We start from the raw sequence: 26,308 nt of genomic DNA, 5'->3' as shown, positions 1-26,308 counted from the left end.
GTCCTTTTTTGTTTCAAGGTCAGTTTTTATTTTTAGTTTAAAATTTCCCATCATGTTTTAAAGTGATTTATGATCCAGACAAACATTACTATGTGCAAGGAAGAGACCTGTAGTGTGTAGAGAATTAAGTAGTTCCTGTGGGTGACAAAATACTTCTAGGACTCGGAAGTTTTTAAATGAATTGGAGTAGAGTTCTTCTAGTCCTCCTGCTGGCCTGGGACTGCCAGCCTGTTTTTTAAATGGATTTTCAGATTTTTTTCCATATTAGTTATATTTTGGCCTATTTTTGTTAATTTGGTTTGTTCTAAATTTACCCTTGGCCTAACCAACCCACCCACCCACCCACCCACCCACCTTACCTACCTACCTACCTACCTACCTACCTACCTACCTACCTACCTACCTACCTACCTACCTACCTACCTACCCACCTACCTACCTACCATCCATCCATCCATCCATCCATCCATCCATCCATCCATCCATCCATGGGGGGGTGGGGGGGGGGGGGGGTGGGGGGGGGGGGGGGTGGGGGGGGGGGGGGGTGGGGGGGGGGGGGGGTGGGGGGGGGGGGGGGTGGGGGGGGGGGGGGGTGGGGGGGGGGGGGGGTGGGGGGGGGGGGGGGTGGGGGGGGGGGGGGGTGGGGGGGGGGGGGGGTGGGGGGGGGGGGGGGTGGGGGGGGGGGGGGGTGGGGGGGGGGGGGGGTGGGGGGGGGGGGGGGTGGGGGGGGGGGGGGGTGGGGGGGGGGGGGGGTGGGGGGGGGGGGGGGTGGGGGGGGGGGGGGGTGGGGGGGGGGGGGGGTGGGGGGGGGGGGGGGTGGGGGGGGGGGGGGGTGGGGGGGGGGGGGGGTGGGGGGGGGGGGGGGTGGGGGGGGGGGGGGGTGGGGGGCGAAATTTGCCCAAGAATCTTTGTTCTGCATTGAGTTTTCTGCATTGCTGTCAATGGGGGTTGCAGGCTGGGGGGGGGCACTTTTCTGAAGGCACAGTCTCAAAACTTTCAGGGTAACATCAGGAGACTTCCCTAATGATACCCCCCAAGTTTGGTGCAGTTTGGTTCAGGGGGGCCAAAGTTATGGACCCTCAAAACTGTAGCCCCCATCTCTTATTAGCTCCCCTTGGAAACAATGGGGGACAGGGGCACCCCTTTTGGGAGTCCATAACTTTGGACTCCCTGAACCAAACCATGCCAAACTTGGGGGGTAGCATAAGGACAGTCTCCTGATGATACGCTGAAATTCTGGTGCTACTAGCCTAAAAACTGTGCCTCCTGCAGGCCAAAAATGGAAAACCACTAAAATACCAAAAACGAACCCAGATTTTGATGCCCCCCCCACAAGGTGATGCCCTGGGCAGCTGCCCACCTTGCCCAATGGGCATTACACCAGTGGTTCCACTCCCCCTCCCTTTGCCACGAATGCTTATGTACTGTTTGTTTGGCCCTCCACAGCAACTCATCGGCTGCTGTGAGAAATAGTATGCTGGATTATAAGGTCCATTCTTCTGACCCAGCAGGGCTCTTCTTCTGTTCACATCAAATTCTCTGAATAATTATAACTGTCACTTCCCCATATGTTTGTCATGATGCTTCTTTGAACATATGCAAAATAACATTTTCCTCATTGCTGCTGGCTTGTGTTCAGCTTGTATTCCACTATAGATCACAGTTCCTTCTCAGCTGTGTTTTTCACTAGCCAGTTATCTCTCACTTTGTAGACGTGTGTTTGAATTCTTTCCTAGATGTTCCACTGTTGAATGGAAGCAGGATTGTTTTCTGTTCTCCAAAGTGTTTATGCAGCTTTCCAGCATTTTATCATTGGCAGATTTATAACCATATCCTCTTGGTCCATTTATTTAAAAACTTAGAATTGAATAACCCTGGGAACCTGAATTTCAGGTGTAATGACTTGTACCCCAGATGGACCCTTAAACTAGAACCTCAGGAGTGTCAGACAATGATTCTTTCTACAAAACCATAATAAGATGTCATGGGGATGTCTAAAAAAAAAAAGCACCTGCTTTTTTTGTCCAGAAAGCATGGACAAAAAAAAGCATTGATGGCACTTTCTCCCCCAAACAGGGTCAAAGTGAGTTCTGTGCAGAAAGCAATCCGTATTATATTCCCCGCCCAAGTGTAAACCTATCCCTGCAGCTCATGCCTGCCATTTTCTACAGTCAGAAGCCTCCATGCCACCTGCCATTTTATTGAAGTTCTCCTGAGATGTTTCCTTGCAGGCGTTGTGGATGGTCACCTTTTCAGAGCTTTAAGTACATGAATGAACTCAGCATTTCCCTGCCAATTTTGGCAGGGTGTTGTTTCCCCTTCTCTTTTTTATGATGCGGTATTTTTGAAGCACTGATTCTTGATGTGAGAATCCCTGCTGATTCTCATATCATGAATTCAACCCTTTGAAGATAACTCTCACCTAAAACAAAACAAAACAAAAACCCTGGGGAAATGACACCCTGCCGAAAGCAGCAGGGAATGCTGAGTTCATTCTTGTAGTTAAAGCTCAGAAAAGGTGGTCAGCTGGGTGATGCCTGAAGGGGAAACATCCCAGGGGAACTTCAATAAAATGGCGGGCAGCTTGGAGACTTCTGGCTGCAGAAAATGGCAGGTGTGAGCTGAGGGGATAGGTTTAAATTTGGGCAGGAAAACTAGTACAGGCTGCTCTCTGAACATGAACAAGGAGAACTTTGACCCCATCTTAGGGAAAAAGATTGCTAATTTAGTGTTTTCTGAAAACCCAAGTTAAACTGAAACAAAATGTCCTGAGGATGTTTTGGCCAAAAAAACCCTGTGTAGAATTCCTCCCTCAAATGCTTCTTTTAACATCCTCAAGACATTTTATTTGTGCTGTGCAGAACAGGCCAGTGTTGTCATAGGAAGCCCAGCCTATGTTTTATACTCTGGTTAGAAGTGGTTTACAACATCATTATCCCCTCCTCTGTCGTATCTCACAATAACCCTATGAGGAAGGTTTGTCTGAGAGTAACTGGTTAAAGGTCACCCAGTGAGTTTCCCTGACAGAACAGGGATTCATATGGGTCTCCAAGATGCTAGTCTGACACTAACCCACACAATTCTAGACAATTTTTAAAAATATAACAGATTACAGGTGGTTAGACACTATGCCAAAATATCCTTATTGTACTCATTCACTGAGCAACAACTGGAATTTGCTATTGTGTTGCAGACAAAGGATTATATCTTTGTTCAGGTTTACAGCCACTTCATCTTGAAAATATGAAGTCGTCCTATACCGAGTGTGACCATTGGTCTAGAAAGATTAGTAGTGTCTACTATGGCTGGCAGCAATTCTCCAGGTTCTCAAGTAGAGATCCTCATCATTTTAACTGGAAATTTTCTTGTATGTGTGCTATCAAGTCACACCTGACTTGAGGTGACCCTGTCAGGTTTTCAAGACAAGTGATGCTTGGAGGTAGTTTGCAATTGTCTGCCTGTGCGTTATGAGCCTGATGTCCCTTGGAGGTTGCTCAACAAAATACTCACCAGGACTAGTCCTGCTTAGCTTCCTAGATCTGATGAGAGTAGGCTAGTCCAAGTTATGCAGGCCAGGAAATGCTGGTGATTAAATCTGGAACCTTTCAGAAGCAGAAGAGATGTCCTCTTTTCTTTCCTTGCACTTGATAGGAGCCATGTCTGACATCTGGGGTGATGCACTGCTGTGAAACATGACATTCTGTCCCTACAGCATCACAAATAGATGTCTTTAAAACCCAAGAGAGATCACTACCGTATCTTTATAGACTAGACCAGAGCTGTTTTGGAAGTTTGCTCTGTTTTATCATCTAGATCTGCCTTGCTTTAGTCTAAAACTATTGCTTTCTGCCCTAGGTCTGATAGTTGTTGAATATATACCATCAATTCCTGAATAGCAGTTTCTTAATGACCATGTTCTTTAAATGCTTTCAGGATGATTCCAGTGTGCTAAAATAACTTGGTGGACATAGAGCTAAATTTCAGACTTTCTGAAGGTTCTCTCTTCAATTATCTGACTTTCTCTTGTTATCAGTCTTATTCCATGAATTGACAAACATAACTCCACATGGCTCTCTTCAAATATCTGACTTTCTCTTGTTATCAGTCTTATTCCATGAATTGACAAACATAACTCCACATGGCTCTGAGCACTGTAGTCTTGCCCACGAGGCCCCAAGGAAGAGACGCAGGACGTAGCGGAGATTCCACATCTGTTGGTGGAGGAGTGCCAGCTGCAGCAGAAGCGCTTGGAGATTCTGGTGGGATCCTGGCAACTCTGCTGCATGTGCTAGAGCTCTGCCCTCCTTTTTATTAGGAGCTTTCTTACAAGAGGGGGGGCAATGTGGGCGGACCGGGAGGCAGGAGAGCGGGAGAGCGGGAGACCATCATGTGATGCATGATCTCATAGGGCTGCTACGTGCAGGAGGAAGCATCAGCGTCTGGATCTAATCCACACCTGGGGGCAGGAGCCCCTTTGTCCCTTTGTCTGGGACATCTGGTGACCGTGAGTCAGGCAATGCCAGGCGCTCCTTCTATGGTTCTGCTGGGTTCGCGGGCTCACCCCTACAGAGCACACTTTAATTATTTTTTTCCTTATATTAAGGCTAAAATCCTATGCTTGGATGGAAATTGTGCTAAAAAAATTAGGTTGGCCTTTAATTCTTATCAGCTTCTGCAATGGACTTAATGGTGTGCAAAATTGTAGTTGTCTAAATTTTTGTCCAATGTCACTGGTACATCAATCATTCCTTTGCATGCACTTTCCTTCAAACTGACATGCTATTAATCCTCTTTCCCTGGTTAACAGCCATTTCTGTTTTTGCAGAGCTGGCATGGTGTAGTGGCTAAGAGTGGTGAACTCTAATCTGGAGAACTGGGTTTTGATTCCCTGCTCCTCCAACATGAGCTGCATACTCTAATCTGGAGAACAGGATATTATTCCCCAATCGTTTGCATCAAGCCTGCTGGGTGACCCTGGCAGTATTTTCAGAACTCTCCCATCCCCACCTGCCTCACAAAGTGTCTGCTGTGGGGAGAGGAAAGGACAGTGGTGAAGCTGCAACAGGACAGGGAGGAATGCCACACCTTGGGTGTGCGCCACTGTCTGTCACCTTCACTTGAAGGTGAAAAAATCGCCCCCCCAGAACCTCCTCCCAGGGGTGAGGTGTGGGCAGGGCATGGACGGATTGGGGTGGGGTGGGCGAGGCAGGGGGTGGGGTGGGCAAGTGCAGGGACACACGAGGGGAAGTTGTGCCCTGGGCACAGTGTTCTCTCCTTCTGTCCCTGGGAAGGGAAGATGATTTTTGAAAGCCTTCAAGGTAGAAAAAAGCAGGGTATAACAACCTACTCTTCTTCTGTTATCCTTGCCATGATAATATTACCTTTGGCATCTGATGTAACTGTTTATAACAGCAGTTTAAAGACCACCCTGTTAAATTAAATGGCCCTTAGGTAGTGGAATTAATGATCAATAATGGGCATTTCTGGGGAAGAGATGGGTATGTGCTAAATTCCTCAGGCTTTGCTTATACAATAAGTATCTCTGGATGCACACATTCTTCTTCCAAGAAGCCGTAACTGAGCTTGTGACCACATTACGAGAAAGGAAGAGAAAGGATTGCTGCAGGTTTTTTTTAGCAGTTCTCCCCAGAATACTTAGAGGTTCACGAGAAAGTTGGGTCTTGAATGGTGCACCTCTGCCGCACACAGTCCCAGTGGGGCAGTTCTGTTCACCTAGGACAGAAAGCTGCCAGCTTCTTTGCCTTCTTTCCCTCCCCTCCCTGCTTTCCGGCCTAGAAATACAATACTACGATGACTCAGCCCTCGTTTCAGCTGATCTGTAATTCTTGGGATGTTTGTTTACAATTAAGTGGGAAACTCTTAACTTTACTATGCATGGAAGGGAAGAGAAGCCAAAGAAGGGAGGAAGGAGGAGGGCAAAAGTGGACAGAGCAGGCCGGGCAACTCAACCTAACTCCCCCCCCCCCCAATCCGGGGACAGGCCCCCCCCCCTCCCTGCCTTTCTCCTCCACACTCCCCTCTCCGGGCAATCGCGGGCGATCTGGCCCGTTCCTTACCAAGGGGATTCCTCCACACAAGGCCAAATTAATAATTTATTCCTCGGCTCCAGCAGCCCTCACTTAGGCTCGCATTGATTTCCTTGTGCTGCATTTCCTCTCGTTCCTCAGATTCCGCCCCTCCATCCCCGCGGCCCAGATCCCCCCGGATCGCCGCAGTCGACCGCTGGGGCAGCGAGTTGGGAGCTGCCAGCGCAACACGCCTGGCCGGGCGCGAAGGACAGGACGGGGGCGAGGCAGCACTAAGGGCGGAGGGGCGCGGAAGGTTGGCTTTGCGCCATGCGGCGCGGCAGGACAGGGCAGGGCAGAGCGGCCGATGCCGACCTTGCCTGTCTTCCTCGCCTCCACCCTCCTCTCGCTCTCTCCCTCCTCCCTGCCTGCCTCCCGCGCTGCGCCTCCGGAGCTCCCTGGGCAGGAGAGGTGAAACCCGCCGCTCACCCCCCAGTCTCCAGGGCGGCGTTGGCACTTGGCAGCTGCTCTGAAATGAACCAAGGCTCCGCTTGAAACTGGCCAGGGCTCCGGCGGCCGGCTGCGGCGGTCGCTGGGCGGCCAAGCTCGGCCGACCCGGCCCTGGGCTCCGTCTTTCGCCCGACTTACTCGGCCGGGGGCCACTTTCGGCCCCTGGCTGGATCCCTCGCCCGCCTCCTCTCCGGTGCCTGGCGGTGCGCAGCATCTCCTTAAAAGGCGACCGCCGCGGCTCCTGTCCAAAGCAGCAGCAGCCGCCGCCGCGTTGCCTGGAGTTGGGATACAGGCAGAGAAGCTCCCCGGCGCCGACTGAAGAGCCAGCGAGGGGCGCGCGCGCGCACCCCCGAAGGGGGCCACGGGAGAGCCGGCAGCGGCTTGGCATTTGGGCAGCGCGGCGGCGTCAGGCGAGCAGGCGCGCCCTCCCTCCCTCCCGTCTTCTTTCCCTCCCCGCCAGCTGCCGCCTCGCGCCTACTTAAGGGCAGCCGGAGCAGCACGAGGTCACGGCGGCCAACTCCGGCGCGCCGCGGACTGCGGAGTTGCGAGCAACTCTGGCGGCGGGGCCGCAGTGCCGTTTCCAAGGACACCGGAGTTCCCAGAGCAGCCGAGTCCGCTCGCCCCGGAGCCGGAGCAGGGATGGCGCGGTGACTTCGCCGGCAGTGCTCTCGCGGTGCTCCGATCGCTCTTTGCCTTCTGCCCTGCGAGCCCCCAGCCCGGACCACCGCCGGAGTCAGCCCCGCGCAGGAAACGGAGCCATGCCCGGGACAGGGAGCTTTCTGCTGGCTTTCGCGGCGCTTCTGGGGCTCAGCTGGACGGCTGGCGGCTGGGTGTCGGCGGCGGCAGCCGGGGCGGAGCAGCAGATCCCCTTGTCCGTGTAAGTGGCGGGGGTGGGGGGTGGGGAGGTGGGAAAGGGGGTAGCCGAAGAGATTCGGGACCGAGACCCCCTCGACTTCCTGAACAGCTTTGCGGCGCCTGGCCAAGCTGGAAGAGCATCCTTTTCGATGGGGGTCCAGGGCGGGGAAAGAGAGATTGAAAAAACGCCAAACAATTCTCTGGGTGAACTTTGGGCAGCAGCGACACGCTCGAATCGCGCCTGGATGGCAGCTTTGCCTAACCCGAAATGTTTAGAGATGGGGATGTTGCAAAAACCGACGACGTGACAATGCGCCCCCCGATCTGATTTTTTTTTAATTTTTATGGAAGGGGGGTGAGGTTAGTGGCAAAGTTTACCTCCAGCAAGTCTGGGAAAAAAGACCTTCCTCTCCCTCTCCTCAAGCAGACCTAACTGGACTTCGCTTAGAAATTACATCTTGCCATGTTTTAAAACCCCCGAATAGCTGGAAACATGAAAGCTTTTCAGGGACTTGCTATGCAGAGTGTGGCGGTGTGCCTCTGTATGCGTTGTTCAATCTGTCATGTTATCGCAGTTCTCCCTCTTTTCTGTCTTCACAGCGTCAAACTCTGGGCCTCTGCTTTTGGTGGGGAGATCCGATCTATCGCTGCTAAATACTCAGGTTCTCAGCTCCTGCAGAAGGTAAGACCCCCCCCCCCCTTTATGAATTTAGTGCTGTAAAGTGAAGCAGGTTTGGTATCCTAAACAGAGAGGAAGAGCATCTTGGAGGGATTTCTGAAGGATTTCTCTTCTCTCCTCCTCTCTACTTTTCGCCGCCTGCTGTCTTTTTACACACTGCAGAGTCGGGACGGCTTCACCACTGAACTGGTTTATTTTTAGATTACTCTCTTTCCAAACACAGCCCGCCCAGACAACTTGCGCTATCTATGGTTTAGAATGAGGTTGCATTTGTTTTGCTTCCTGGGCGGGAATTATAATGTTAGTATCAGCCCCCCCTCCTCTACCTTAAGAAAGTTCATTCAAGAGGTAGTAAAATTGGCATATTTTATTTTGCTTTCTCCAGTTGTACTTCACTGCACTGCAAAAATCCCTGAAGGCTTGATTATTGTTTGTCATCTCTGCAGTTTTTACAATCCTATTATTCCCCCAATCATCTCAAGCCAGTCCTGGGATGTATTACATCATTACAGATAAGGGGAATGAATGTGGTTATCTTCCTGCTCAGCTGCACAGCTGGGTAATAAGCTTGTGAAGTAGTGCAAAAACTTGAGAAATTGGGCTAAGCCCCCATAATTCTGAAGAGTAATGAGAATGGAGAATGAAATATTAGACCTACTATCAAAGCCTCCATCTGGTTTATTTAGACATGCAACCTTATACTGAAATTCCTCGTCGAGATAACCTGCATTTGTGAGCAATGAATTAAAAATAAACGAGAAATTCTGGCCATTGGTAAGTTAAAAGAGCTTCAGGGTTGCGGTTCCGCATGATTTAAAAACATGAGCTTTGAAGGAGAAATCCAGATGCTGTTTCTAGAAGAGGGATTGAAATGACGCCATGTAGCAAGTTAAACTTTAAACAGAGATAAAACCAACACAATTTTGCTCTGAATGGACAATGCGCCATGTGTGCAGGGCAAGGTTTCATGCCATTCATAGAAAGTGAACAGAAGCAGCTTCTGGTGTCCATGAGAAATGGTTTGACATGCTGTGTGTTGTGTGGGTGATGCAAGCAAACTTTTATGCTTGACCAATCACAATTAGTGCAGTAAATGTAGCAATTAGCAGAGGAACGTGACAGCCAAAAAGAATGTGTGGAGGTTCTTCATGCTGCCGTTCAGCATTTGGATATGGGAATTTGTTGAAATATAACAGTGACTGTGATATGCATTTGGGGATTGCTAATATACTAGAGGGCTTTCAAAATATTTTGCAAATTATATAAACAGTTTTATAAACTGTTATGGAATACTCTGGTCCTAAATGGTATCTGCATTTCTTTGCACAGTATGAATCTATATGATGGTAATCTATATGAAACAATATACTTATATAAAATAAAAAACAGAATGATGGCACAGATTTCTTAATCTTCTAACACACTGTTTCAAAATGGATAGTACCATAGATATATAATTTCAAAATTCCCCCTTTGGTTAAAACCTTTGCAGAGCATCCTCTGACATGTAATTTTAAGCACAGAATACCTGATTTACTAGGAAGAGAACTGTCTGAACGATTTCCAAATGGTAGTTTTTAAAATCTCTGTTCATGTTCCATTCTTTTGAAATAAAGCATCTTATCTCAAGTAGTAAAATTTCTTCCTATTGGTTGCTGTACTGCAGTGTCAATAATCGGAAGCAACTACAATGCTCATTCTACATTCGCTTAACAAACTGCACTGGCTGTACAGTGTTCCTTTCCGCAGCTTGACAATTGTGTATTTAATTCCCATCTGGAGGGATTTTTTTCTCTTTTGGTTTTTTGTTTTGGTATTTCATTATTACATGAAACAGGAAATGCAAGGGCTGATATGATGGCCTATGACTATATACTATACTGTAAATAAATTCTAAAAGTGTTGATATGAAATGGATTCCAGGTTTCTCTTCTGGTAATGGCTTTTTATGCTGCCCTGGCATTTTGAGGGCTACAGTTTTAAGGACAGGTGTATTATAATATTATTTTAATTTCCATGTGGCAACCAGATTGCAAGTTCATTTGTCTGTGCTGCAACACCAGGACGACTGTTAGTCTCAAAAATAATCTGTACTTTTACCATTGTTGAGATAAAAATGTACCTGGTATTTTCAAGTGTATCAGACTGGGGTGTTGTTGTTATTTAAGCATGACAAAATAATACTCAGCCCACCAAGGGAATCGAAGCCCCAACAGTTGGTGAAAACATGACATCACTGCAGCATCCTCCATGTGAAATCCTTGCTTGGTGTCTGCCTGTGAGAAATGTTTTGTTGGATTTGGATGTTGTTGAGAGAGCCAACACAACTGCACTTTAACCCCCCCCCCCGCCCCATATTGTGACTCTGTCAATAAAACGATACTAATGACGGGAGTGGACTGGAAACACTGACATTTATAAGACATACCACAGTCAAATGCCACTGAAAGATAAAAATGGGTAAGACAAAATCAGAGGTCACACCGTATGATTTTAAAGGTAATAAAGTCCTAATCAGAATGCCCCAAGAAATACCCAGACATATCATACATCCATAAAAGGATGGTTGGGTTTGCTGTTTTGTTCATTTTGTAAAAGGTAGGATGGCTCCATGGGAACAACATTTGAACGTAGCCTGCTTTAAATCCCAGGTATCCAAGCTTATATTTGGGCTCAGTGAATAATTTGCATTTAATTGAGGATGAGAACTTAATAGACCATTTCCCAAGGCAAAACAACAGAAAGCTTTTACAATGGGTAGTGAACAGGAGAGGTAGCAGTTACTCTGCAGTCTTACGGCCACCAAGCATAGCAGAGTAGGAGCAATGCAGCGCAGCCAGAGCAGGGCTTGCCTTGTTTCTCACAACGTGCTGAAGCAGCCTGTATACAAGTCCAAACTTATTTACTGGCTGATGTTACATCAGTAACACCTCACCCCTTAAACACACTTATTTCAAAGTAATTCCTATTGATCTCAGTGTATTTTACTCCCACTTCCGTGGTCTTCAGATCAAAGCCTAAACAGAAAGAAGATGCAATCCCCCAAAGCACTCTGGATCAATGGCAGAAGCCCCATTCATTTTAACTCAGCTTATGTAGATGGGTCATTTCTAGAGAGGGCTTTACAGTTCTGCATTCATCCCGTGGCTTGCCGAGTGGCCGTTAAGGGCTATCTGCTCTCGTTTTTTTTCCAGCCAGCCTTTTGCTGAAAGGCAGCAATCTTCATTTTCTCCAGTAACATAATTCAAAAGGGGAGGAGGGGTCCTTTAAAACAAATGAGAACCTTCTTTCTACCAGAAGTACAGTTGATTTTTGTGTATCTACCTGGATTTTTGTGTATCTACCTGCTCTTTCTATCTGCAGCACTGCAATGGCAGGGTAGCACACAAACTGCCTTTGCAACAGAGGCTAATTTTCCAGTTCCGATTCTAGTTGTCATGTAGATTTGGCACCATAAAATAAATTGTCTACATGCCACCTGGAGAGAGATGCATACTTTTCACTTAGTTGGCAATCATGGCTGGGCTCTCAGATTTGGCTGCAGATTTACTGTACTTGTCCTTTACTTATGAAGTTTAGAGAAGCTGCTTGAATAATGATGAACTGAATTTCACATTGGAAAGGTGTTCCTTTCATGTTTCTAGCCTGGTGTACCTGAAAGAACCTCATTTTCCAAATATTATATGTCACCCATCAAGTGCATTCATTCTTCTTGGTCGCGTTCACATTGCTGAAGTTCCCGGTGAACTGCGGTTCATTGTAGCGAATGGTGATTTGAATGACAATAGTCCTACATTAGAATATTTCAGTATAACAGGTAGCATTTTCACATTGAAGATGAAAGACTGACAGGGGTTGTTATTTTGGCTGATGTGGACAAGGCTGAATATTGAAAGCTGTTTGGAAGGATTCTAAAGTTTTATGATGATCAAAGTTAACAAATTATTTGGTGGAGTAGCCTGTTGAGTGCTCTAATGCATACGTGGAAAGACCAGTCATGGCACTTTTCCTAACCTTAACAATAATTGAAAATAAATGGGAAAATGTGCCATACTCCCTGAGACAAATGATTGTTTCAAATATATTGTTTATTTACCCTCCAATATCAGTAATCGAAGCATTAATGTGTGGATAGGGCATTCCTCAGGACAGATTTAGAAATGTAAGGTGTTTTTTAAAACTTATTTTATTAATTTTGTGAACCGAAAAATAGATGTAGGTGGAATTTTTGATAAAACACTTCAGCATGTAAGAAAATGATATTGAAATGTTCTGACTCATTCATGCCATTGAGCTTTTGTTTCTTTAATCATTTGCATTGGTTTTTTTCATTCATGTATATAAAGAAATACATTTTTTTCTGTCACTGATTCAGGTCTTTCTTACGTAAGGGCTAGTTTAAACCTATGTCTGCACTGCAGGTTCCTTTCTGGTGCAGGGGTGAGCATCTATTGCTGACAGTGCATTTGCTTTTGGTCATTGGCTACTTCCAAAGCATTCTATGCACACCTGATCCTATGTGTCTAGAATGCTTTGAGAACCAATCTGCCCCTCAGACCAGGGGAAATCATGATTTCTATCATCTTCTTAAATCCTCCCTTTGAAATAAATGCTATGATACAAGCTGCATGTTCTCTGGTAACGATTATGTGTGAGCTGTTTCTCATCATGAAGGCTATTGTGTGAAAGTGTAACTAAGACTAACAAAAAGGTGGCATGCTATGTGCCCATGGAATCGCCAAGCTGAAATGGACAAGGCATTGGTCAAGATACTTAATCAAATACTTAACCAAATGGGCTTTTGCAGACATATGCCATTGAAGTTTAGTGAATTGGTGCACCAGGCTTCTTGTCATTGTTCTGTTTCCCTTGGTCACTGACCTGCACAGTTGCATACTGCATCTGAGGCATTTTATGCAGCAGACAAGGCAGCTGCCTCACACTGGCACTGTACTATATTAAATAATTAGACAATTTTGTTCTCCCCTGTTGTTTAGCTGCCTGATGCCCTAAATTCCTTCTCTTACCATCGGTGATAAGATTCTGTCATTCTCTTTTGTTCTCATGGAGATTATCAATTCTGCACCTTCCCAATCCATAATTCACAGAGCAGGAAAGTTGTGCCAGGAAAATGCTGTATTAATTAACATGGGGAAAAGGGTGGTTTGTCAACTTTAACATGGTTTCTTGCAGCATGGCATGTTTTATGATTTTTTGCAAAAGAGTTATGTACTTGAGCCAGGAAGAGGGGAAAATCACATATACCAAAAGGGAGAAAAGAAGTTGGTTCATCAAAAGCAGAGTTAGCGGTTAATTGGCAAAAATTGTGAAACAAAGTCAGGCAAGAGTGAAAGAGCAGAGCAACTAAGAAGCATCTAGTTCTGAATTACCCTTTACACCTGATGTTAAACAAAAGCATCTTGATCAGAGGAGGCTGACGTAGTGGCCCTTTCCATACAAATCCTCAATTCCCCCCTTTACAATGATGTACGTCTGCACTCACCCCTTTGAAAAGATTCCTGGTTGTCATTATGTGATCCCTCCCGCACTGCCTTTTTAAGTTCTGTGTTGAATTGATGCATCAATGCTTTGCAGCCTTGTGCTGCATTCTGTACTCCTCATATACTCGATGCTTTAAAGATTGGACCCCCCCCCCAATAAAAGTACAAACAGAGAAATGCTGCAAATAAACAGGCAAGGAGGAACTGAGTGAGTTCAGAAAATGGCATGGGAAAATGCTTCAGGGAAGCAGAGAGGCACGGGAAGCATAGTAAATAGATTGCACAGCAATGAAGATGTTTTCAAAACATTTTAGCCAGATAATCCTTTTAAAAGGAAATTCATTTAAAATGTTTTCAGGCTGGAAATAAAACATTTTGGGATAAAAACAATGTAGGACTCCATAGAGGAAGCATTTTGTTTCCTGCCTCAAAATGTTTAAAAGGTTTGTGTGGAAATGGCCTCCCCCTGCCCACAGTGTTCACAGGATAATCAACCTGGTTATTCACCAAAAGAAAGCAGAGTTGTCAAAGTAGGCAGTGGCGTAGCACCCAGGGGATGGGGGAGGGGCGTGCCTTGGCCCGAGCACGCACCAGTGTGGGGCTGTGGGTGTTCCAGGGTGTTCCAGGGTGTGGTGAGGATGTGGAAGGGGCATAGGGCACACACGTGCCCTGATCACAGTTTCCCCTCATTATGGTTCTGAAAGTAGGTATCATTATTAGACAGTACGGGTTGCATTTGGCATGAGGAAAAAGGTTTTTCTCATCTTTCCAGATTGTTAGAAAAATGCCAGCTGGAGGTGGATACCCCCCTCTTCACAGATACTTACATACAAAAGAGGGGCGACTGGTCTGTGACAAAACTTTATACTAAAGCAGGGCACTGGGATCCTGCAGATTTGGTGGAAGAAAGTGTGGTGTTATCAGTTTGGGTCAAGACCTTTTCATTGCAGGGACACAACTGAAACCTCAGCAGCCAAAAGGGATCTACTTTTCAAAAAGAAAGGTGGGAATTCAGGCACACTAGTAGGTCACGGCAGTAAATCATTGCAACCTTGTAACATGATAGTGCCACAGCAGTGATAGATTGTTTAAGAAGTTGCCCAAAGCATCCTCTAGTAACATGGTAAGAAAAAATGCTGGCTGTGGGAGGAAAGTGTGCACAAAGTTAATGTGCAGATACCCTGTTGCCACAGTGAATGCCTTTCAATTTGTGTAGCTGTTGTGTTGACAGGGGAACAGAAAACCCTCACCATGTGAATGCAGCTGAGATCAAGAGTGGGGTTTTCTGCATGTGCAGTTCAGCTTTTTAACTACTTCTTTTTAAAATGGAATCCTACTTTGATCTCAACTCGTGGTTTCCAGTGGAATAGTACTGCAAAGGTTGCACTGTAACTGCTATAAAAAGATTGCACTCTCAATCCAGGTTTTTCATTATTTGAATTTTTATTTCCTTTTTAACATCTTTGTGCATGGGAATATTTATCTGCATATGACAATGGAATATAATCATGAAGGCTGATGTTGACATTTGTAGGTAATCTTTAGGGTATTTGTTGATAAATGTACTTTCTGATTGACAGAACACTGATTGCTCTGCGATGCTTTTTTTTCTGGAAGTGTGCTCCCTCTCTCTGTGTACGTGTTTTTACTGTATTCCACTATACAAAGCCATGTTGTTCTTTTTAGAATGCAATGATTGAGAGGTAGGAGTACAACATTACAACAACTGGTAGCTTGAATCCAATTAATATTCAGCTAGTGCTTCTGATTCATGCAGTATGTCTATCTTTAGTTAGTTTTAAAATACATAATAGTGACTTAATTTTTAAAAAAGTTCATTTTATATCGATCTAGTAAAAAAAAACCTTCGCCAATCATCTTGACATTAATTGCTTTCCTTTCCATCTCTTCTATGCTTGCTGAGTTATCTTTAAAAAAAGAAAAAGAAAAGCCATTCGCCCCACTCCCCCCAGCAAGCTCCTGTGCTTAATGCTGCCATAATTGGGGGATGGGTTGTCAAGATTAAGAGCATTACTAGAAATTAAGGCATGAATGACAGACTTGTTGAGCGTTAGTGTTATATTTTATGACAGTTTCAATTCACAGTTGGAAGTGTGCACTGTAGCAATATTGAAGATGAAATGGATAATGCTAGAAGGAAACATTGTTGTTATTAGAAAAACGTGCAAGTATAAATAGTGCTAATCAGAGTAATGTTGTTATTTAAACCCAAGTTATAACTAAACTATTTAAAATTTGAGGACTCAGCAAAATTATTGTAGGATCCATTATCAAAACCAATGCTCCGTGAGATGAAGATATATGCAAAGATACTAGGGGTGGTCCTAATGGTTCGGGGGGCCTGGTCAAAAGTCAAGAACTGGTCCATCACACATCAATTATTCTGAACAAGAATAAAGCATCCAGTTTTGGTAATATATGCCCTTCAAAGCTGCCCTGTAGTTTGGACTTTATTTTCTAGTATTTACCAAAACAATATTTAAAGCAAGCTATTACTACCCAGAAGAAAATTTAGCATTAAAACGAGAAAGTAGTGACTGAGGATACATTTTCTATCTTAGCATGATGTAACAGTGTGTGATGGATACACAACTCAGGGTAGATCTCCTGAGCTGAGCAAGGCACTGCGGAAAAGAGACCCCATCTGGTCTCCTTTTGTGCACTGTGGCATAACAAATACAAAGTTTTCAATGGAACGCGAGTCACCATGCGCAAAGCTCTGGAGAGTTCATATATGTGTTTCTTAGAATTTACCTCATAAGCAAGACATTGTTTCACCATTCATCTGCATATGTGTAAAACAATTTTAAAGAATTAATGCTTACACTGACCGATTCCCCACTGAGAAATCATAACTAGATACAACCAGGTTTTGAATAAAACCCTGCACCTTTTTATTGGGGTATCATCCTCTCCACTGCATCATGTATTCAGCGAAGACATATGGCCCTATTTCAGTTTCCGGAAACGCAGCAGTCCCCACTGCCACATGATCTCCGTTGAGAGAGATGTTTTTCTGTCCCGATTGGCTGTTGTGCTCTGTAGGGGCGGGACCTTCCCCCCTTGAAAATGTGCCATGTTAGGGCGGGATGTTTTTCTGGCAAAATACATCATCTGCTTAATCTGATCTGCTCCCCCAGCATTTCAAAGGCTGCGATCCCTCGTGTGCACACACTTTCCTAGAAGTAAATGCCATGGAACACACTGGCAGTTTCGCCAAATGGCTGAGGCTGGACAGAATTGCTCTCAAGTAAACCTTCCAAGATGCTGGAGAAAAACATGCAAAAGTGCCCCCTCCTCTCTCCTCTGCTGGCAGCAGCAAGACGCCTCCAGTCCAGCCTTCAAAGTTCAGGGCAGAGCAGTCAGCGGGGATTTAATCACTGGAGTTGCAGAGGAGGGGGGGGTCCATCAGTGGGGGGGGGGGAGGCAAAAAGATCCCTTCCTTTGTTTGCATCAGATCACCCTCTGCAGATTCCTCTGGGAAAGGAAGCCAAGCACACGCCCCCTCCCCCCTTGTGCTTGCTTCATTTTCCCCTCCCCAAAATATATCAATCAGGCTGGAGACGGATTTAAGCCCCAGCTCCCGTTTGATGGATGCGCACAAGGGCAGGTATGTGCCATCCCATAATTTGCCAGTTTAAAGGCTTGGTGCTCCATTGATCTGTTGCAAAGAGCCTGAACAAAAAATTGGCCAGAAGAAGAAGAGGTTGCGCGCGCAGTGTTCAGCCCGCCAAGCGCTGATTAGCTGGTGGGCATTTGCGTCACGATTCACAGCGGGAAGTTTAAAGAAAGATTACACCCCGTTCCTCCCCACGGAACTGGATAGGAAACGCGCTAGAGAAAAAGTTGTACTTTGAAGCAGGTTCTGCCAGGACGCGTGATAAGGGGTGGAATGAGTGCCAGAAACAGAATGAAACGCTCTTTGTCACTCAAGCAGTGGGGAGGTGTTCATGAAACCTGGTTATTTTGCGTTAGTAACACGCAATTAATCGCCCGTGGGGAATCGACCACTGTGTGAATCAAGTTGTTGGATTTTATTAGCTATATTAAAATTGAAACCGCTTTTTCAAATGTATTCATGACCAAAGCATCAAGCTATCCATTCTTTAATGGAAAAACAGGATCAAATGAGAAGCTAAACTTTCATCCCTGGTTGGATGAACCAGCACGGAACCATCACAGCACGGAATGACTGCTGGGACCAACAGCTCCAGCAGATAGGAGCCAACTGTGTCACTGTTGGCAGGAGACAGTTTTATTGAGGCCTGAAGTATGTCCTCTAACAGGCTCTTAGAACCAACCTCCCTAGGTTGCCCTTTAAGTAAGACTGCCCTTGAAGGGTACAAAACCACTGAAATCCTAACTGTGGCATTTTCATGAATTTGTATGTGTTTGAGCTATATTGTCTGGCATCAAAAAGGCTATTTTAAAGCCAGTCAAACATGGGTCTTACTTTTTAAGTCTTACATAGCTGACCCTTCACTAGTATCTTTAGATGCTTTTTGATCTCTCCCCATCTATTTAAAAAAGGTTGGCCATACTGATCAAGATATATGCATCTAACCTTCTTCAGAAAACTGGAACTAATGCTGTGATCAGCAGTTTAGTGCAATAGATAATTATGATTATGGGATTATTAGTAAGAAGGATTATTCTCTCAAGGATTGGAGAAAATGAACGGCACTTGATGCATTATTAGCTGAATACTAGCCATGCAGTCCTGGATGGGGAAGAGTTGCACCATGGCTGGGGATGGTGCAGCCATAGTGTAGCGTAGCCGCACTGCTTCTAAAGAGGCTTGCTGCACCACGGTCAGCAAACTGAAAGTGATGCTGCCCTTGCCACCATGAAAATGTCCTATGCTCCACTGATTTTGCCAGTGTAAGTCTGAACTGGCAAATAAGGGCATTCCTGGGCCAAACAATTCAGGAAACTGACTAAAGCTGACCCTGCCCGAGGATTGCCCCCCTTTGGTGGGCTCCTGCACCAAAGGAGTGTTGGCACAGTGGTGGCAATGGTACCCGGGTGTCATGCTTCCATGTGGCTTCCCAACACCAGCATAAGTACGCCTTGTGTTGGTGCAAGTGGTATTTATGCCAGCCCCAGAGTCTTACTTCCTCCAAAGCAGTTTTGGCCCCCTCCCTCAGGATTGCACAGTAAATGTTTGAAATGGCAGAAAATTACATTATGCCTACATTTTTATTCTGAAGTTTGGTTCACTCATGCAGTGAATAGCATGTAGTAATGACTTGTGTGTGTGAAAGAACAATCATATAGATATAATGCCTCAAAGAGGCATTCCTGGCCTGTAAGTCAGGGATTGATTTGCCCCAGTCCTCGTTGAATAAAATGCAAGGCCAGATTGGCAGAATGAGACAACATGTATACTTGGATATTGCTTTAGCAGCAACATGCTTTAGCAGCGCCCCCCCCCCCACACACACAATTGTACAATTTCACCACTGATACAGCATAGTGGTGACACCATTTTTTTTTGCTCAAATTTCTCTTGGGTAGCAGTGGGGATCTGATTTTTCCACTGTTGCAGGAAACTTGGTTCTCCTAATAAAACTGTAGAAGAAATACTTCTATGGTTATGGAGAAAAAACTTATTTCCAGGTGTAATCCCTAGCTTTCCTGTTCCAGCTTCTAATAACCAGGCAAAAGCTAACAGCTTTGGGAAAGCCTTCTTTTCCCAATTGATATATGTCCTTCTAATTTGAAGCTTTCTAGTTATAGAAATACAATTTCCTTCCCTCTAATTGGTGATCACATAAATTAAGGAGTCTTGAGGAGAAATAGGCATAAAATAAACTTTAAAAATGCATTTGCTTACTCCCCCCTCTGAACTTTTCTCCCAGAAGTTTTAATGTGAAATGCAAATTAGATGTGTTGACTGTACTTTTAACTTCAGCTCACTCAGACTGAAGTAGTCAGTCAGGGGCTGCAAAGAGGCTTCTGGGGATAAGAAATGAAGGGAAAGAGGATTTCTGTAAGGAAAGGGCTTTTAAAAACTTTTGCATATACTTTAATTTATTAATAAGGTATCAAAATCAACATTTAAAATGGAACCGCATACTCTCCCTCCTCTGATAAATTGTTTTAAAGGAATGTATAATTGTTTTTAAAGGGGTATTTTAAAGTGACTTAAAGGTGGCAAGAGTAGGGCTGGGGAGATAAAAAGTTTGTTGATGTAGAAGGGGTTTTCATCCTGGAGAAAAGGAGTTGTGTGCTCAGTCCTTGCATTTGAAAATCCTGCAGAAGCTGGTGCCCAAATGCAAGTTACTCCTAATTTGCTTGCTTTCTGTCTAAAAGCTTGCTTTCTAGTAAAGAAGTAGCACTGGTATAGGAATAGCATACTCTGGGGTATTCTTTCTTCCAGTACTCAGCCCATGTGTGAAAACAGATTACTGGGCTAAGTTCTGATGAGGTCTTGCCACGAATTAAGAAATAAAATCTCAGGTGATATCCATGTGAATCTGTTGAAGCAAAGCTGAAAAGGAATGTCGTGCTCTGATATTATTTTGCCATATATTTAATCTAGAGCCTGTTTTATCACATATACTAATTCTACAGTTAGTAGATATAACTACACAATTTTTTTTTTAAAAATGAATTTGGTAACCCTCCATGAGGTTAAAAAGTCATGAAATGCAAGTGATACCATTCCTGATGTTTCAATACAACACTTAAAAATAAAAGCGCAAGAACCATTCACACCAGCCTTAACAGTATTTGTTTAAGCTAAGCCAGGCAGCCAGTGGAGAATGGATGGTGGTAACTGATGAAGACAACATGATGCCATTTCTGGGGAAAACCCAGTAGTAACATCACATTCCTCTAGGATTTGCTAGGAAATTCTACGATCAAGCCGTAGAGTTCTCATGATTCCTAGACTGATTTCACTTCTAGGTTTTTTCTGGAAGTGACATCATGCTGTTGTCTCAATAGTCATTTAAATTTTTTCCCCTCACCTCCATTCTAAGAGGCAGCAGGAAAGAGGAAGTGGTGGTGGTGGTGGTATCCTATCAGGAGCCTGGCAGCCCTGGTAAATACACTTTGCAAAATGTTGCAAAATGCTAATTTGGCAATTGTTTATGTGATAGTAATCTGTTTGTTGTTGCATTCTACCTATGGTTGGCAACCTCCAGGTGGGACTGCAGATCTCCAAAATTTAGAGGTCAGTTTTTGGTGGGAAAATAGCTGCTTTGAAGGTCAGACTCTATGGTGTTTCATCCTGTAGGTTATATCCCATGAAATCAGGTTGGGCTTTTTAGGAACTAACCAGAGAAGAGGAACTTGTTGTACATAGCCTGGTGTGAACAAAATACCCCTAATTGGCTTTGTGTACAATACTGGAGAAATTAACATTTCATTGGTATAAAAATGCAACACAACCTTTGGTGCCAAGTACAGCAGACTTAATATTTAAAATCTTATTAGGCTTATATCAGTATCATGATTTGGTAAAGTAAGAGGAAGGCAGCCTTATGGCTCTTTGCTGCCTCTAATGAGTGAACTGCAATTCCCAAGAGATTCATCCCAAGATCCTTTGCAATACTGCAATAAATTCTACGTTGCTCTCTGATTCTCCGGGATATTAGTTCTTCAGTGCCAGATTGCAGTGAACTCACAATAAGACATTTACACTGTGAGCTGTGTGTATGTACAACACTGCCTGCCTATGTGAGCAGGTTTAAATGTATGTATGTATAGTATATAAATATTCACATGTACCCAAGAGGGTCACTCCAGTTATCTTTCTCTGTGCCCAATTCTATGGTGGAATCCCCACTGAGAAATTAAATCTAGATATAACCAGGTTTCAAAAGAAATGGCACCTTTTCATCGAGGTTTCAGCCTCCTCACTGCAGCATTTGGCGTGAAAATATGTGGTTACGTAAGCACGTAGGTGCATACGCACAATCTCCCCACCTATGCCTCTTTCTTTTGATTGGCTCCTTGTGCCCACGTTTCAACAATTTCTGCCCACATTTACACAGCTTCTGCTTGTAGTGCCCACGTTTAAACAATGCTAAGTTACCTCCGCCAGCATGAAACGAAAAAGGGCTGTGCGCGCATCACACGCAGCCCACCGCACTCTGATTGGCTGGAAGGCTTCATGTCACTCCCTATGCAGAGGTGGGATTCAGGGGGTTTGGCCAGGTTCGGTAGAACCTGTTGTTAAATTTTCCTCAGTTCGGAGAACCCTTTGTTAATCCACCTCTGAAGCAAGTTCTGTGCAATTTTTTCCCCTTTGGTTAGTGACGTCAGCCTCATTTTGAAAAGAGTATCCTTTTTGAAATGAGAGGAGGGCAGTGCAGGAGCTAGAGGAGTGAGTCTGCACGTGTGCTGAAAGGGAAAAGTAGGCATGTTTGGTGCTGAAGCAGTTAGAGCTTACCAACAACACGATGAGGTGACTTTTGAACTGGTTCCCAGCTGTTAAAGTAAGCAACCAACATAAGGCTTTTTAGGAAGGGTAGGAAGGCACTGTTTGGGAATGAGGAGCTGCTGTACTGCCGGAGCGAGGGTCAACAAACGAGGCATTCTGACTCCACCAGCCTTGCTCTCCCTGCTTGTTGCTTCTGTTGCCGGCTGGCCCTCTCTCCCAGCAGGGTGTCTCGCTCTGCCCTTCTCCCCTGCTCTCAGCTAGGCACCTGAAGCGCCACAACTCTCCCCTCTCCCTTGCCGCTTGGGCAGGCCCTCTAAGAGCAGCAGAAAAGTGGAGGGGCATCTTGCTCTGCCCTTCTCCGCTGCTCTCAGAGGGCTGGCTGCACCAGAAGCACCACAACTCTCCCCTCCCCCTCGCAGCTTGGGCAGGCCCTCTAAGAGCAGCAGAAAAGAGGAGGGGCGTCTCGCTCTGCCCTTCTCTGCTGCTCTTAGAGGGCCGGCTGGGCACCTGAAGTGCCACAACTCTCCCCTCTCCCTCTCTGCTTGTGGTGCCCTGCAGGCCCTCCAAGAGCAGCAGAAAAGCAGAAGGGTGTCTAACTCTCTAATGTAAATGTAGGAAGGATTGCCTTCCCACTTGCACTTATTTTTAGAATTTCATTCTTCTTTGCCAAAGGGGGGGGGGTGTTTCCTGGAATGTGCAGTCCTATGGTATCTGTACCCTGACCTAGATAGCCCCATGAGCAGACTAGTGATTTTGTCCGGAACTCCCAGTTGCTAGGTAGGGTTTGCTCATGGTTGGTATTTGGATGGGAGATCACCATAAGGGAAGTCCATTTTCTTAGGGGCTCTGCTGTGCTAATGCCTAATCATTCCAACCAGATAAAATGTGAGAAAAGATTCCTTTGCCAACTTTTGCTCTTTGATCAATGCAAAACAGCAGGGAGGAAAACTCCTCTGCATGACCACAGACTGTTTTCTGCTATCTTTGCTATCTAACAGTCCATCCCAATTAAAAATTCTTGCATGTGGTCTATTCTGTGCAGAGCACATATGAATGACACACACACACCCATTATTACATTGGCTCTTCCATCTCCTGTTTTCTACTGTTCTGAGCTTGTAGTAAAAACCATAGATGAATAGGCAGAGAGCAGCTGCAGCAACATTCCTGTATTCAGAGCTCCAAATACTGGCCCCCTGTCTTCACTGGCAGCCTTCTCCACTCTCCTGCAGCAGCTGTCAACCCCATCTTAGATTGGAAAGAGATGAGTTTAACCTACTCTTTTAGATTAAGGATTTTTGATCTCTCTCCCTGTTACTTTTCTTTCAAGGGGAATAGATAAGAAAGTAGTTTTAGGATTCTGAAGGGGAAGTAGATTGTAGGGGGAAGGGATATATGGGAAGGAGGGAGGCAGTATAGGGGGGCAACTATATTTTTTGTGATGTTTTAATTGTGGGGTTGAGAGAGATAGACAATTAGATATGTTGTATTATGTTAAAAATTGTAAATAGTTTTTGGTTTCTCTCCTCATTTATGTTATTTACAATCAATCAATCAATCGTCCGTCCGTCCGTCCGTCCGTCCATCCATCCGTCGTCTGTCGTCTGTCTATCATCTATCTAATCTATCAAGAAATAATACACTACCTTTTGGTATATCTCTTTTTAAATACTTCAAATGGTCATTATTTGAATCCCACTACCCTTGAAACCTGTTGTTAAAATTTTTGAATCCCCCCACTGTCCCTATGGTGGGAAAAACAAATCTACATTCAAATCCCTATCCTCCCCACAGAAGTGCATTGGACATGTGTTTTTTAAAAAAGGTACACTTCCATGCAAGTTCTGAAAAAACACGTGATAAGGGGGAGAATGGGTACCAGAACCGGGATGAATCCCTGCTCGTTGACCAGGCAGTGGGGAATTCTTCCTGAATCTTTGATATTTTGCATGAGTATCATGTGATTAATTGACCATGGGGATTTCACCTATGTGTTTTTTCTTCATAGATTTCTATTTGATGTTTAAACTGTCTGGTAATCAAACACAAACTTTGTGTTTGCATCAGTGTAAAAGTAACAAATTACGTTTTTTAAGAAATATTCTATTGTTTTTCAACAATATAAAACATAATACAAAAGAGGAAAAAAGAAGAAAAAGAAATAATAATAAATGGATCTACATTGAAGTAAAGAAATTCTATTACAATTAAAATATAATAAAAATTAAAGAAAAAAGAACAACCTTACTAATGAAAAGTTACAGTTGATCTGCAATGAGATGGATTCTGCTTGAGTTGAAAAGTTGAAATTAGCAATGCTTGAGCTGCAGACTTTCCAACTTGAGCTGCAGACCTCCCATGAGAGAAAACATCCATGCCATGCATATCTCATCAAGGGAATGAAGAAATAAGAGATCTATAAATGTGACAAAAATCAGAAAATCTTTCTAAAGGTATGAAATAATGAATAAAAGGCAGATTTCAGAAAAGAATTAAAATGAAATCTGATTAAAGACAATCTTATAAAATAAGGCTCCAGAGTGGGATAGCTGTTTAAAGATCATTTTTTAAAAGAAGAAAATCCACAATGATTCCTACAATGATGTCAGAACTTAAGAAAGAATTTAAAGAACTAAAGACTAAGCTTAAGAAGTTAGTACAAATAGAAGAAGATATGAAAAAATCAAAGAGGAAGTTAAAATTTAACAAAAGAAGTGGATTCTGTTCAACTGGAGCTCAAAATACACAGGCTATCCCTAGATTGGAATATTAAATTAAAGAGAAAGCATTGAGGGTACCAGAGGACCTAGATCCTTCAAAAGAGAATGTTAAAAAGAAAATGTCCTCAGCTTTGGTCAAGTTTCTGAAGATGGAAGAAGAAGAAACGAAATTAAAGATGAAAAAGAATTACAGAGTTAACTCATAAATTTGACAGTCTCTTCATATTAACATACTTCTGATCAGGATGTACATTAATTCATGCACTTGTACATTAAAATCATATTAATAAAACAAAAGCTTAATAGTACTTTATATAGTATAGTATAGTATAGTATAGTATAGTATAGTATAGTATAGTATAGTATAGTATAGGTGAGACCCTCCATTTCTTTCCCATTTATATTCTAGACTCCAATTCACTTTATTTTGCCATACAGAAGTATTCTCTCTTTTTAACTTCCAAATGCTCTTAAGAACTCTTTCAAATTTTTATACTTACTGCAATTTGTAAATAAATACATATTATATTATATATGTAAGACATATATGCATTACTTTGTGCTTTTTTCATCAAAATCATATTAGTAAGACATAAACGTGCTTAAAAGACACCAAGTACCATTCTAAATAATACAGAAAAAGGAAAGAAAAAAGTTTAGTATATCAGTTGCTAGTTCTTTCGAACTATCATACTCATATAATTAATTCATATTGAGATCATTAACTATATAGTACTTTTTAACATTTCAGTATTAGTTAATATCCAAATTTTTATATCTTCTAACATAGGGAAAAAAATTTCTCACTGTATTTCCAGCATAAATTCCAGTTTTTAAAATCCTTTTTCTTCCACAATTCTTGTGGGTGGTGGATCTTTAGAATATCCTGGAGGTTCCCCCCCACTCTAGAGAGTGTTCTTAAAATTTCAAAGGAGTTTCCTGGATGACTTATCTTTTATATTTTCTGGTGGCTTTTCTCTAAAGTCAATTCAGGTGTCTTCAGAAGGGTCTTCATCTGTGAGATGTGTTGCAAATTGTTTTGTTTGATTTCTAGTTTCTGCTTCTTTCAAAAGAATTTGTTTTTTAAAGTTAGGCTCACTTTTCTTCAGAAGTGTGTTCTGCAGGTCTTGAAAAATTAGTGTATCAATCTTCCTTGGTATTAATGGTTCTCTGCGAGTCTGCTCAATATTAAAAGGATATTCACCAACTAGGGTATATTTTTGTTGACGCTCAACAAATTCTTTTTTGAGATCTACTTATCTGTTGCTTCTGAATTTTTAAGTATAGTCGTGGTTGGAGCTAGCTTCTGTTTGAAATTCTGAAATTCTCTTTTTAAGTCTTCATGTGCATTAAATTATAGTTATTTAATCTCCTCTTTAAATTTTTAAGATCTTCTTTCATATTAATCTCTGATTGAGTTATCTGTTGAGAGATTAATAGAAGCTGTTTGATAATCTCTGCTGAGATTATGGACATCTTTAAAGATAGAAAGATCAGAATTGAAATTCTTTCTCAAATCCACATATCAGAACATTTCTCAATAGTTTGCATATAACATCATAGTTCTGGGAAATGGTTGTTTATTAATTTAAAAAGTGAGGTTT

The 26,308-nt window shown here is 43.7% G+C and overlaps 1 protein-coding gene across 5 annotated transcripts in view; it reads left to right on the top strand.

Moving 5' to 3' along the window:
• Window positions 1-6,422: 6,422 nt before the first annotated feature.
• CACNA2D3 (calcium voltage-gated channel auxiliary subunit alpha2delta 3) overlaps window positions 6,423-26,308 on the top strand; it is a 707,732-nt gene continuing 687,846 nt past the window's right edge. For 2 of the 5 annotated variants that reach the window (XM_048490849.1, XM_048490848.1), the window contains exons 1-2: window positions 6,434-7,413; window positions 7,992-8,073. In XM_048490849.1, coding sequence (XP_048346806.1) covers window positions 7,295-7,413; window positions 7,992-8,073 — 201 coding nt within the window. In that variant the 5' untranslated portion in view covers window positions 6,434-7,294. Of the gene's footprint in view, window positions 7,414-7,991; window positions 8,074-26,308 lie in introns of all 5 variants that reach the window. The other 3 variants (XM_048490851.1, XM_048490852.1, XM_048490850.1) reach the window with 3 other exon arrangements.

This window comes from Sphaerodactylus townsendi, linkage group LG03 (assembly GCF_021028975.2).
Source record: "Sphaerodactylus townsendi isolate TG3544 linkage group LG03, MPM_Stown_v2.3, whole genome shotgun sequence".
Classification (NCBI taxonomy): Eukaryota; Metazoa; Chordata; class Lepidosauria; order Squamata; family Sphaerodactylidae; genus Sphaerodactylus; species Sphaerodactylus townsendi.
This window is presented reverse-complemented; position numbering and strand designations above follow the sequence as displayed.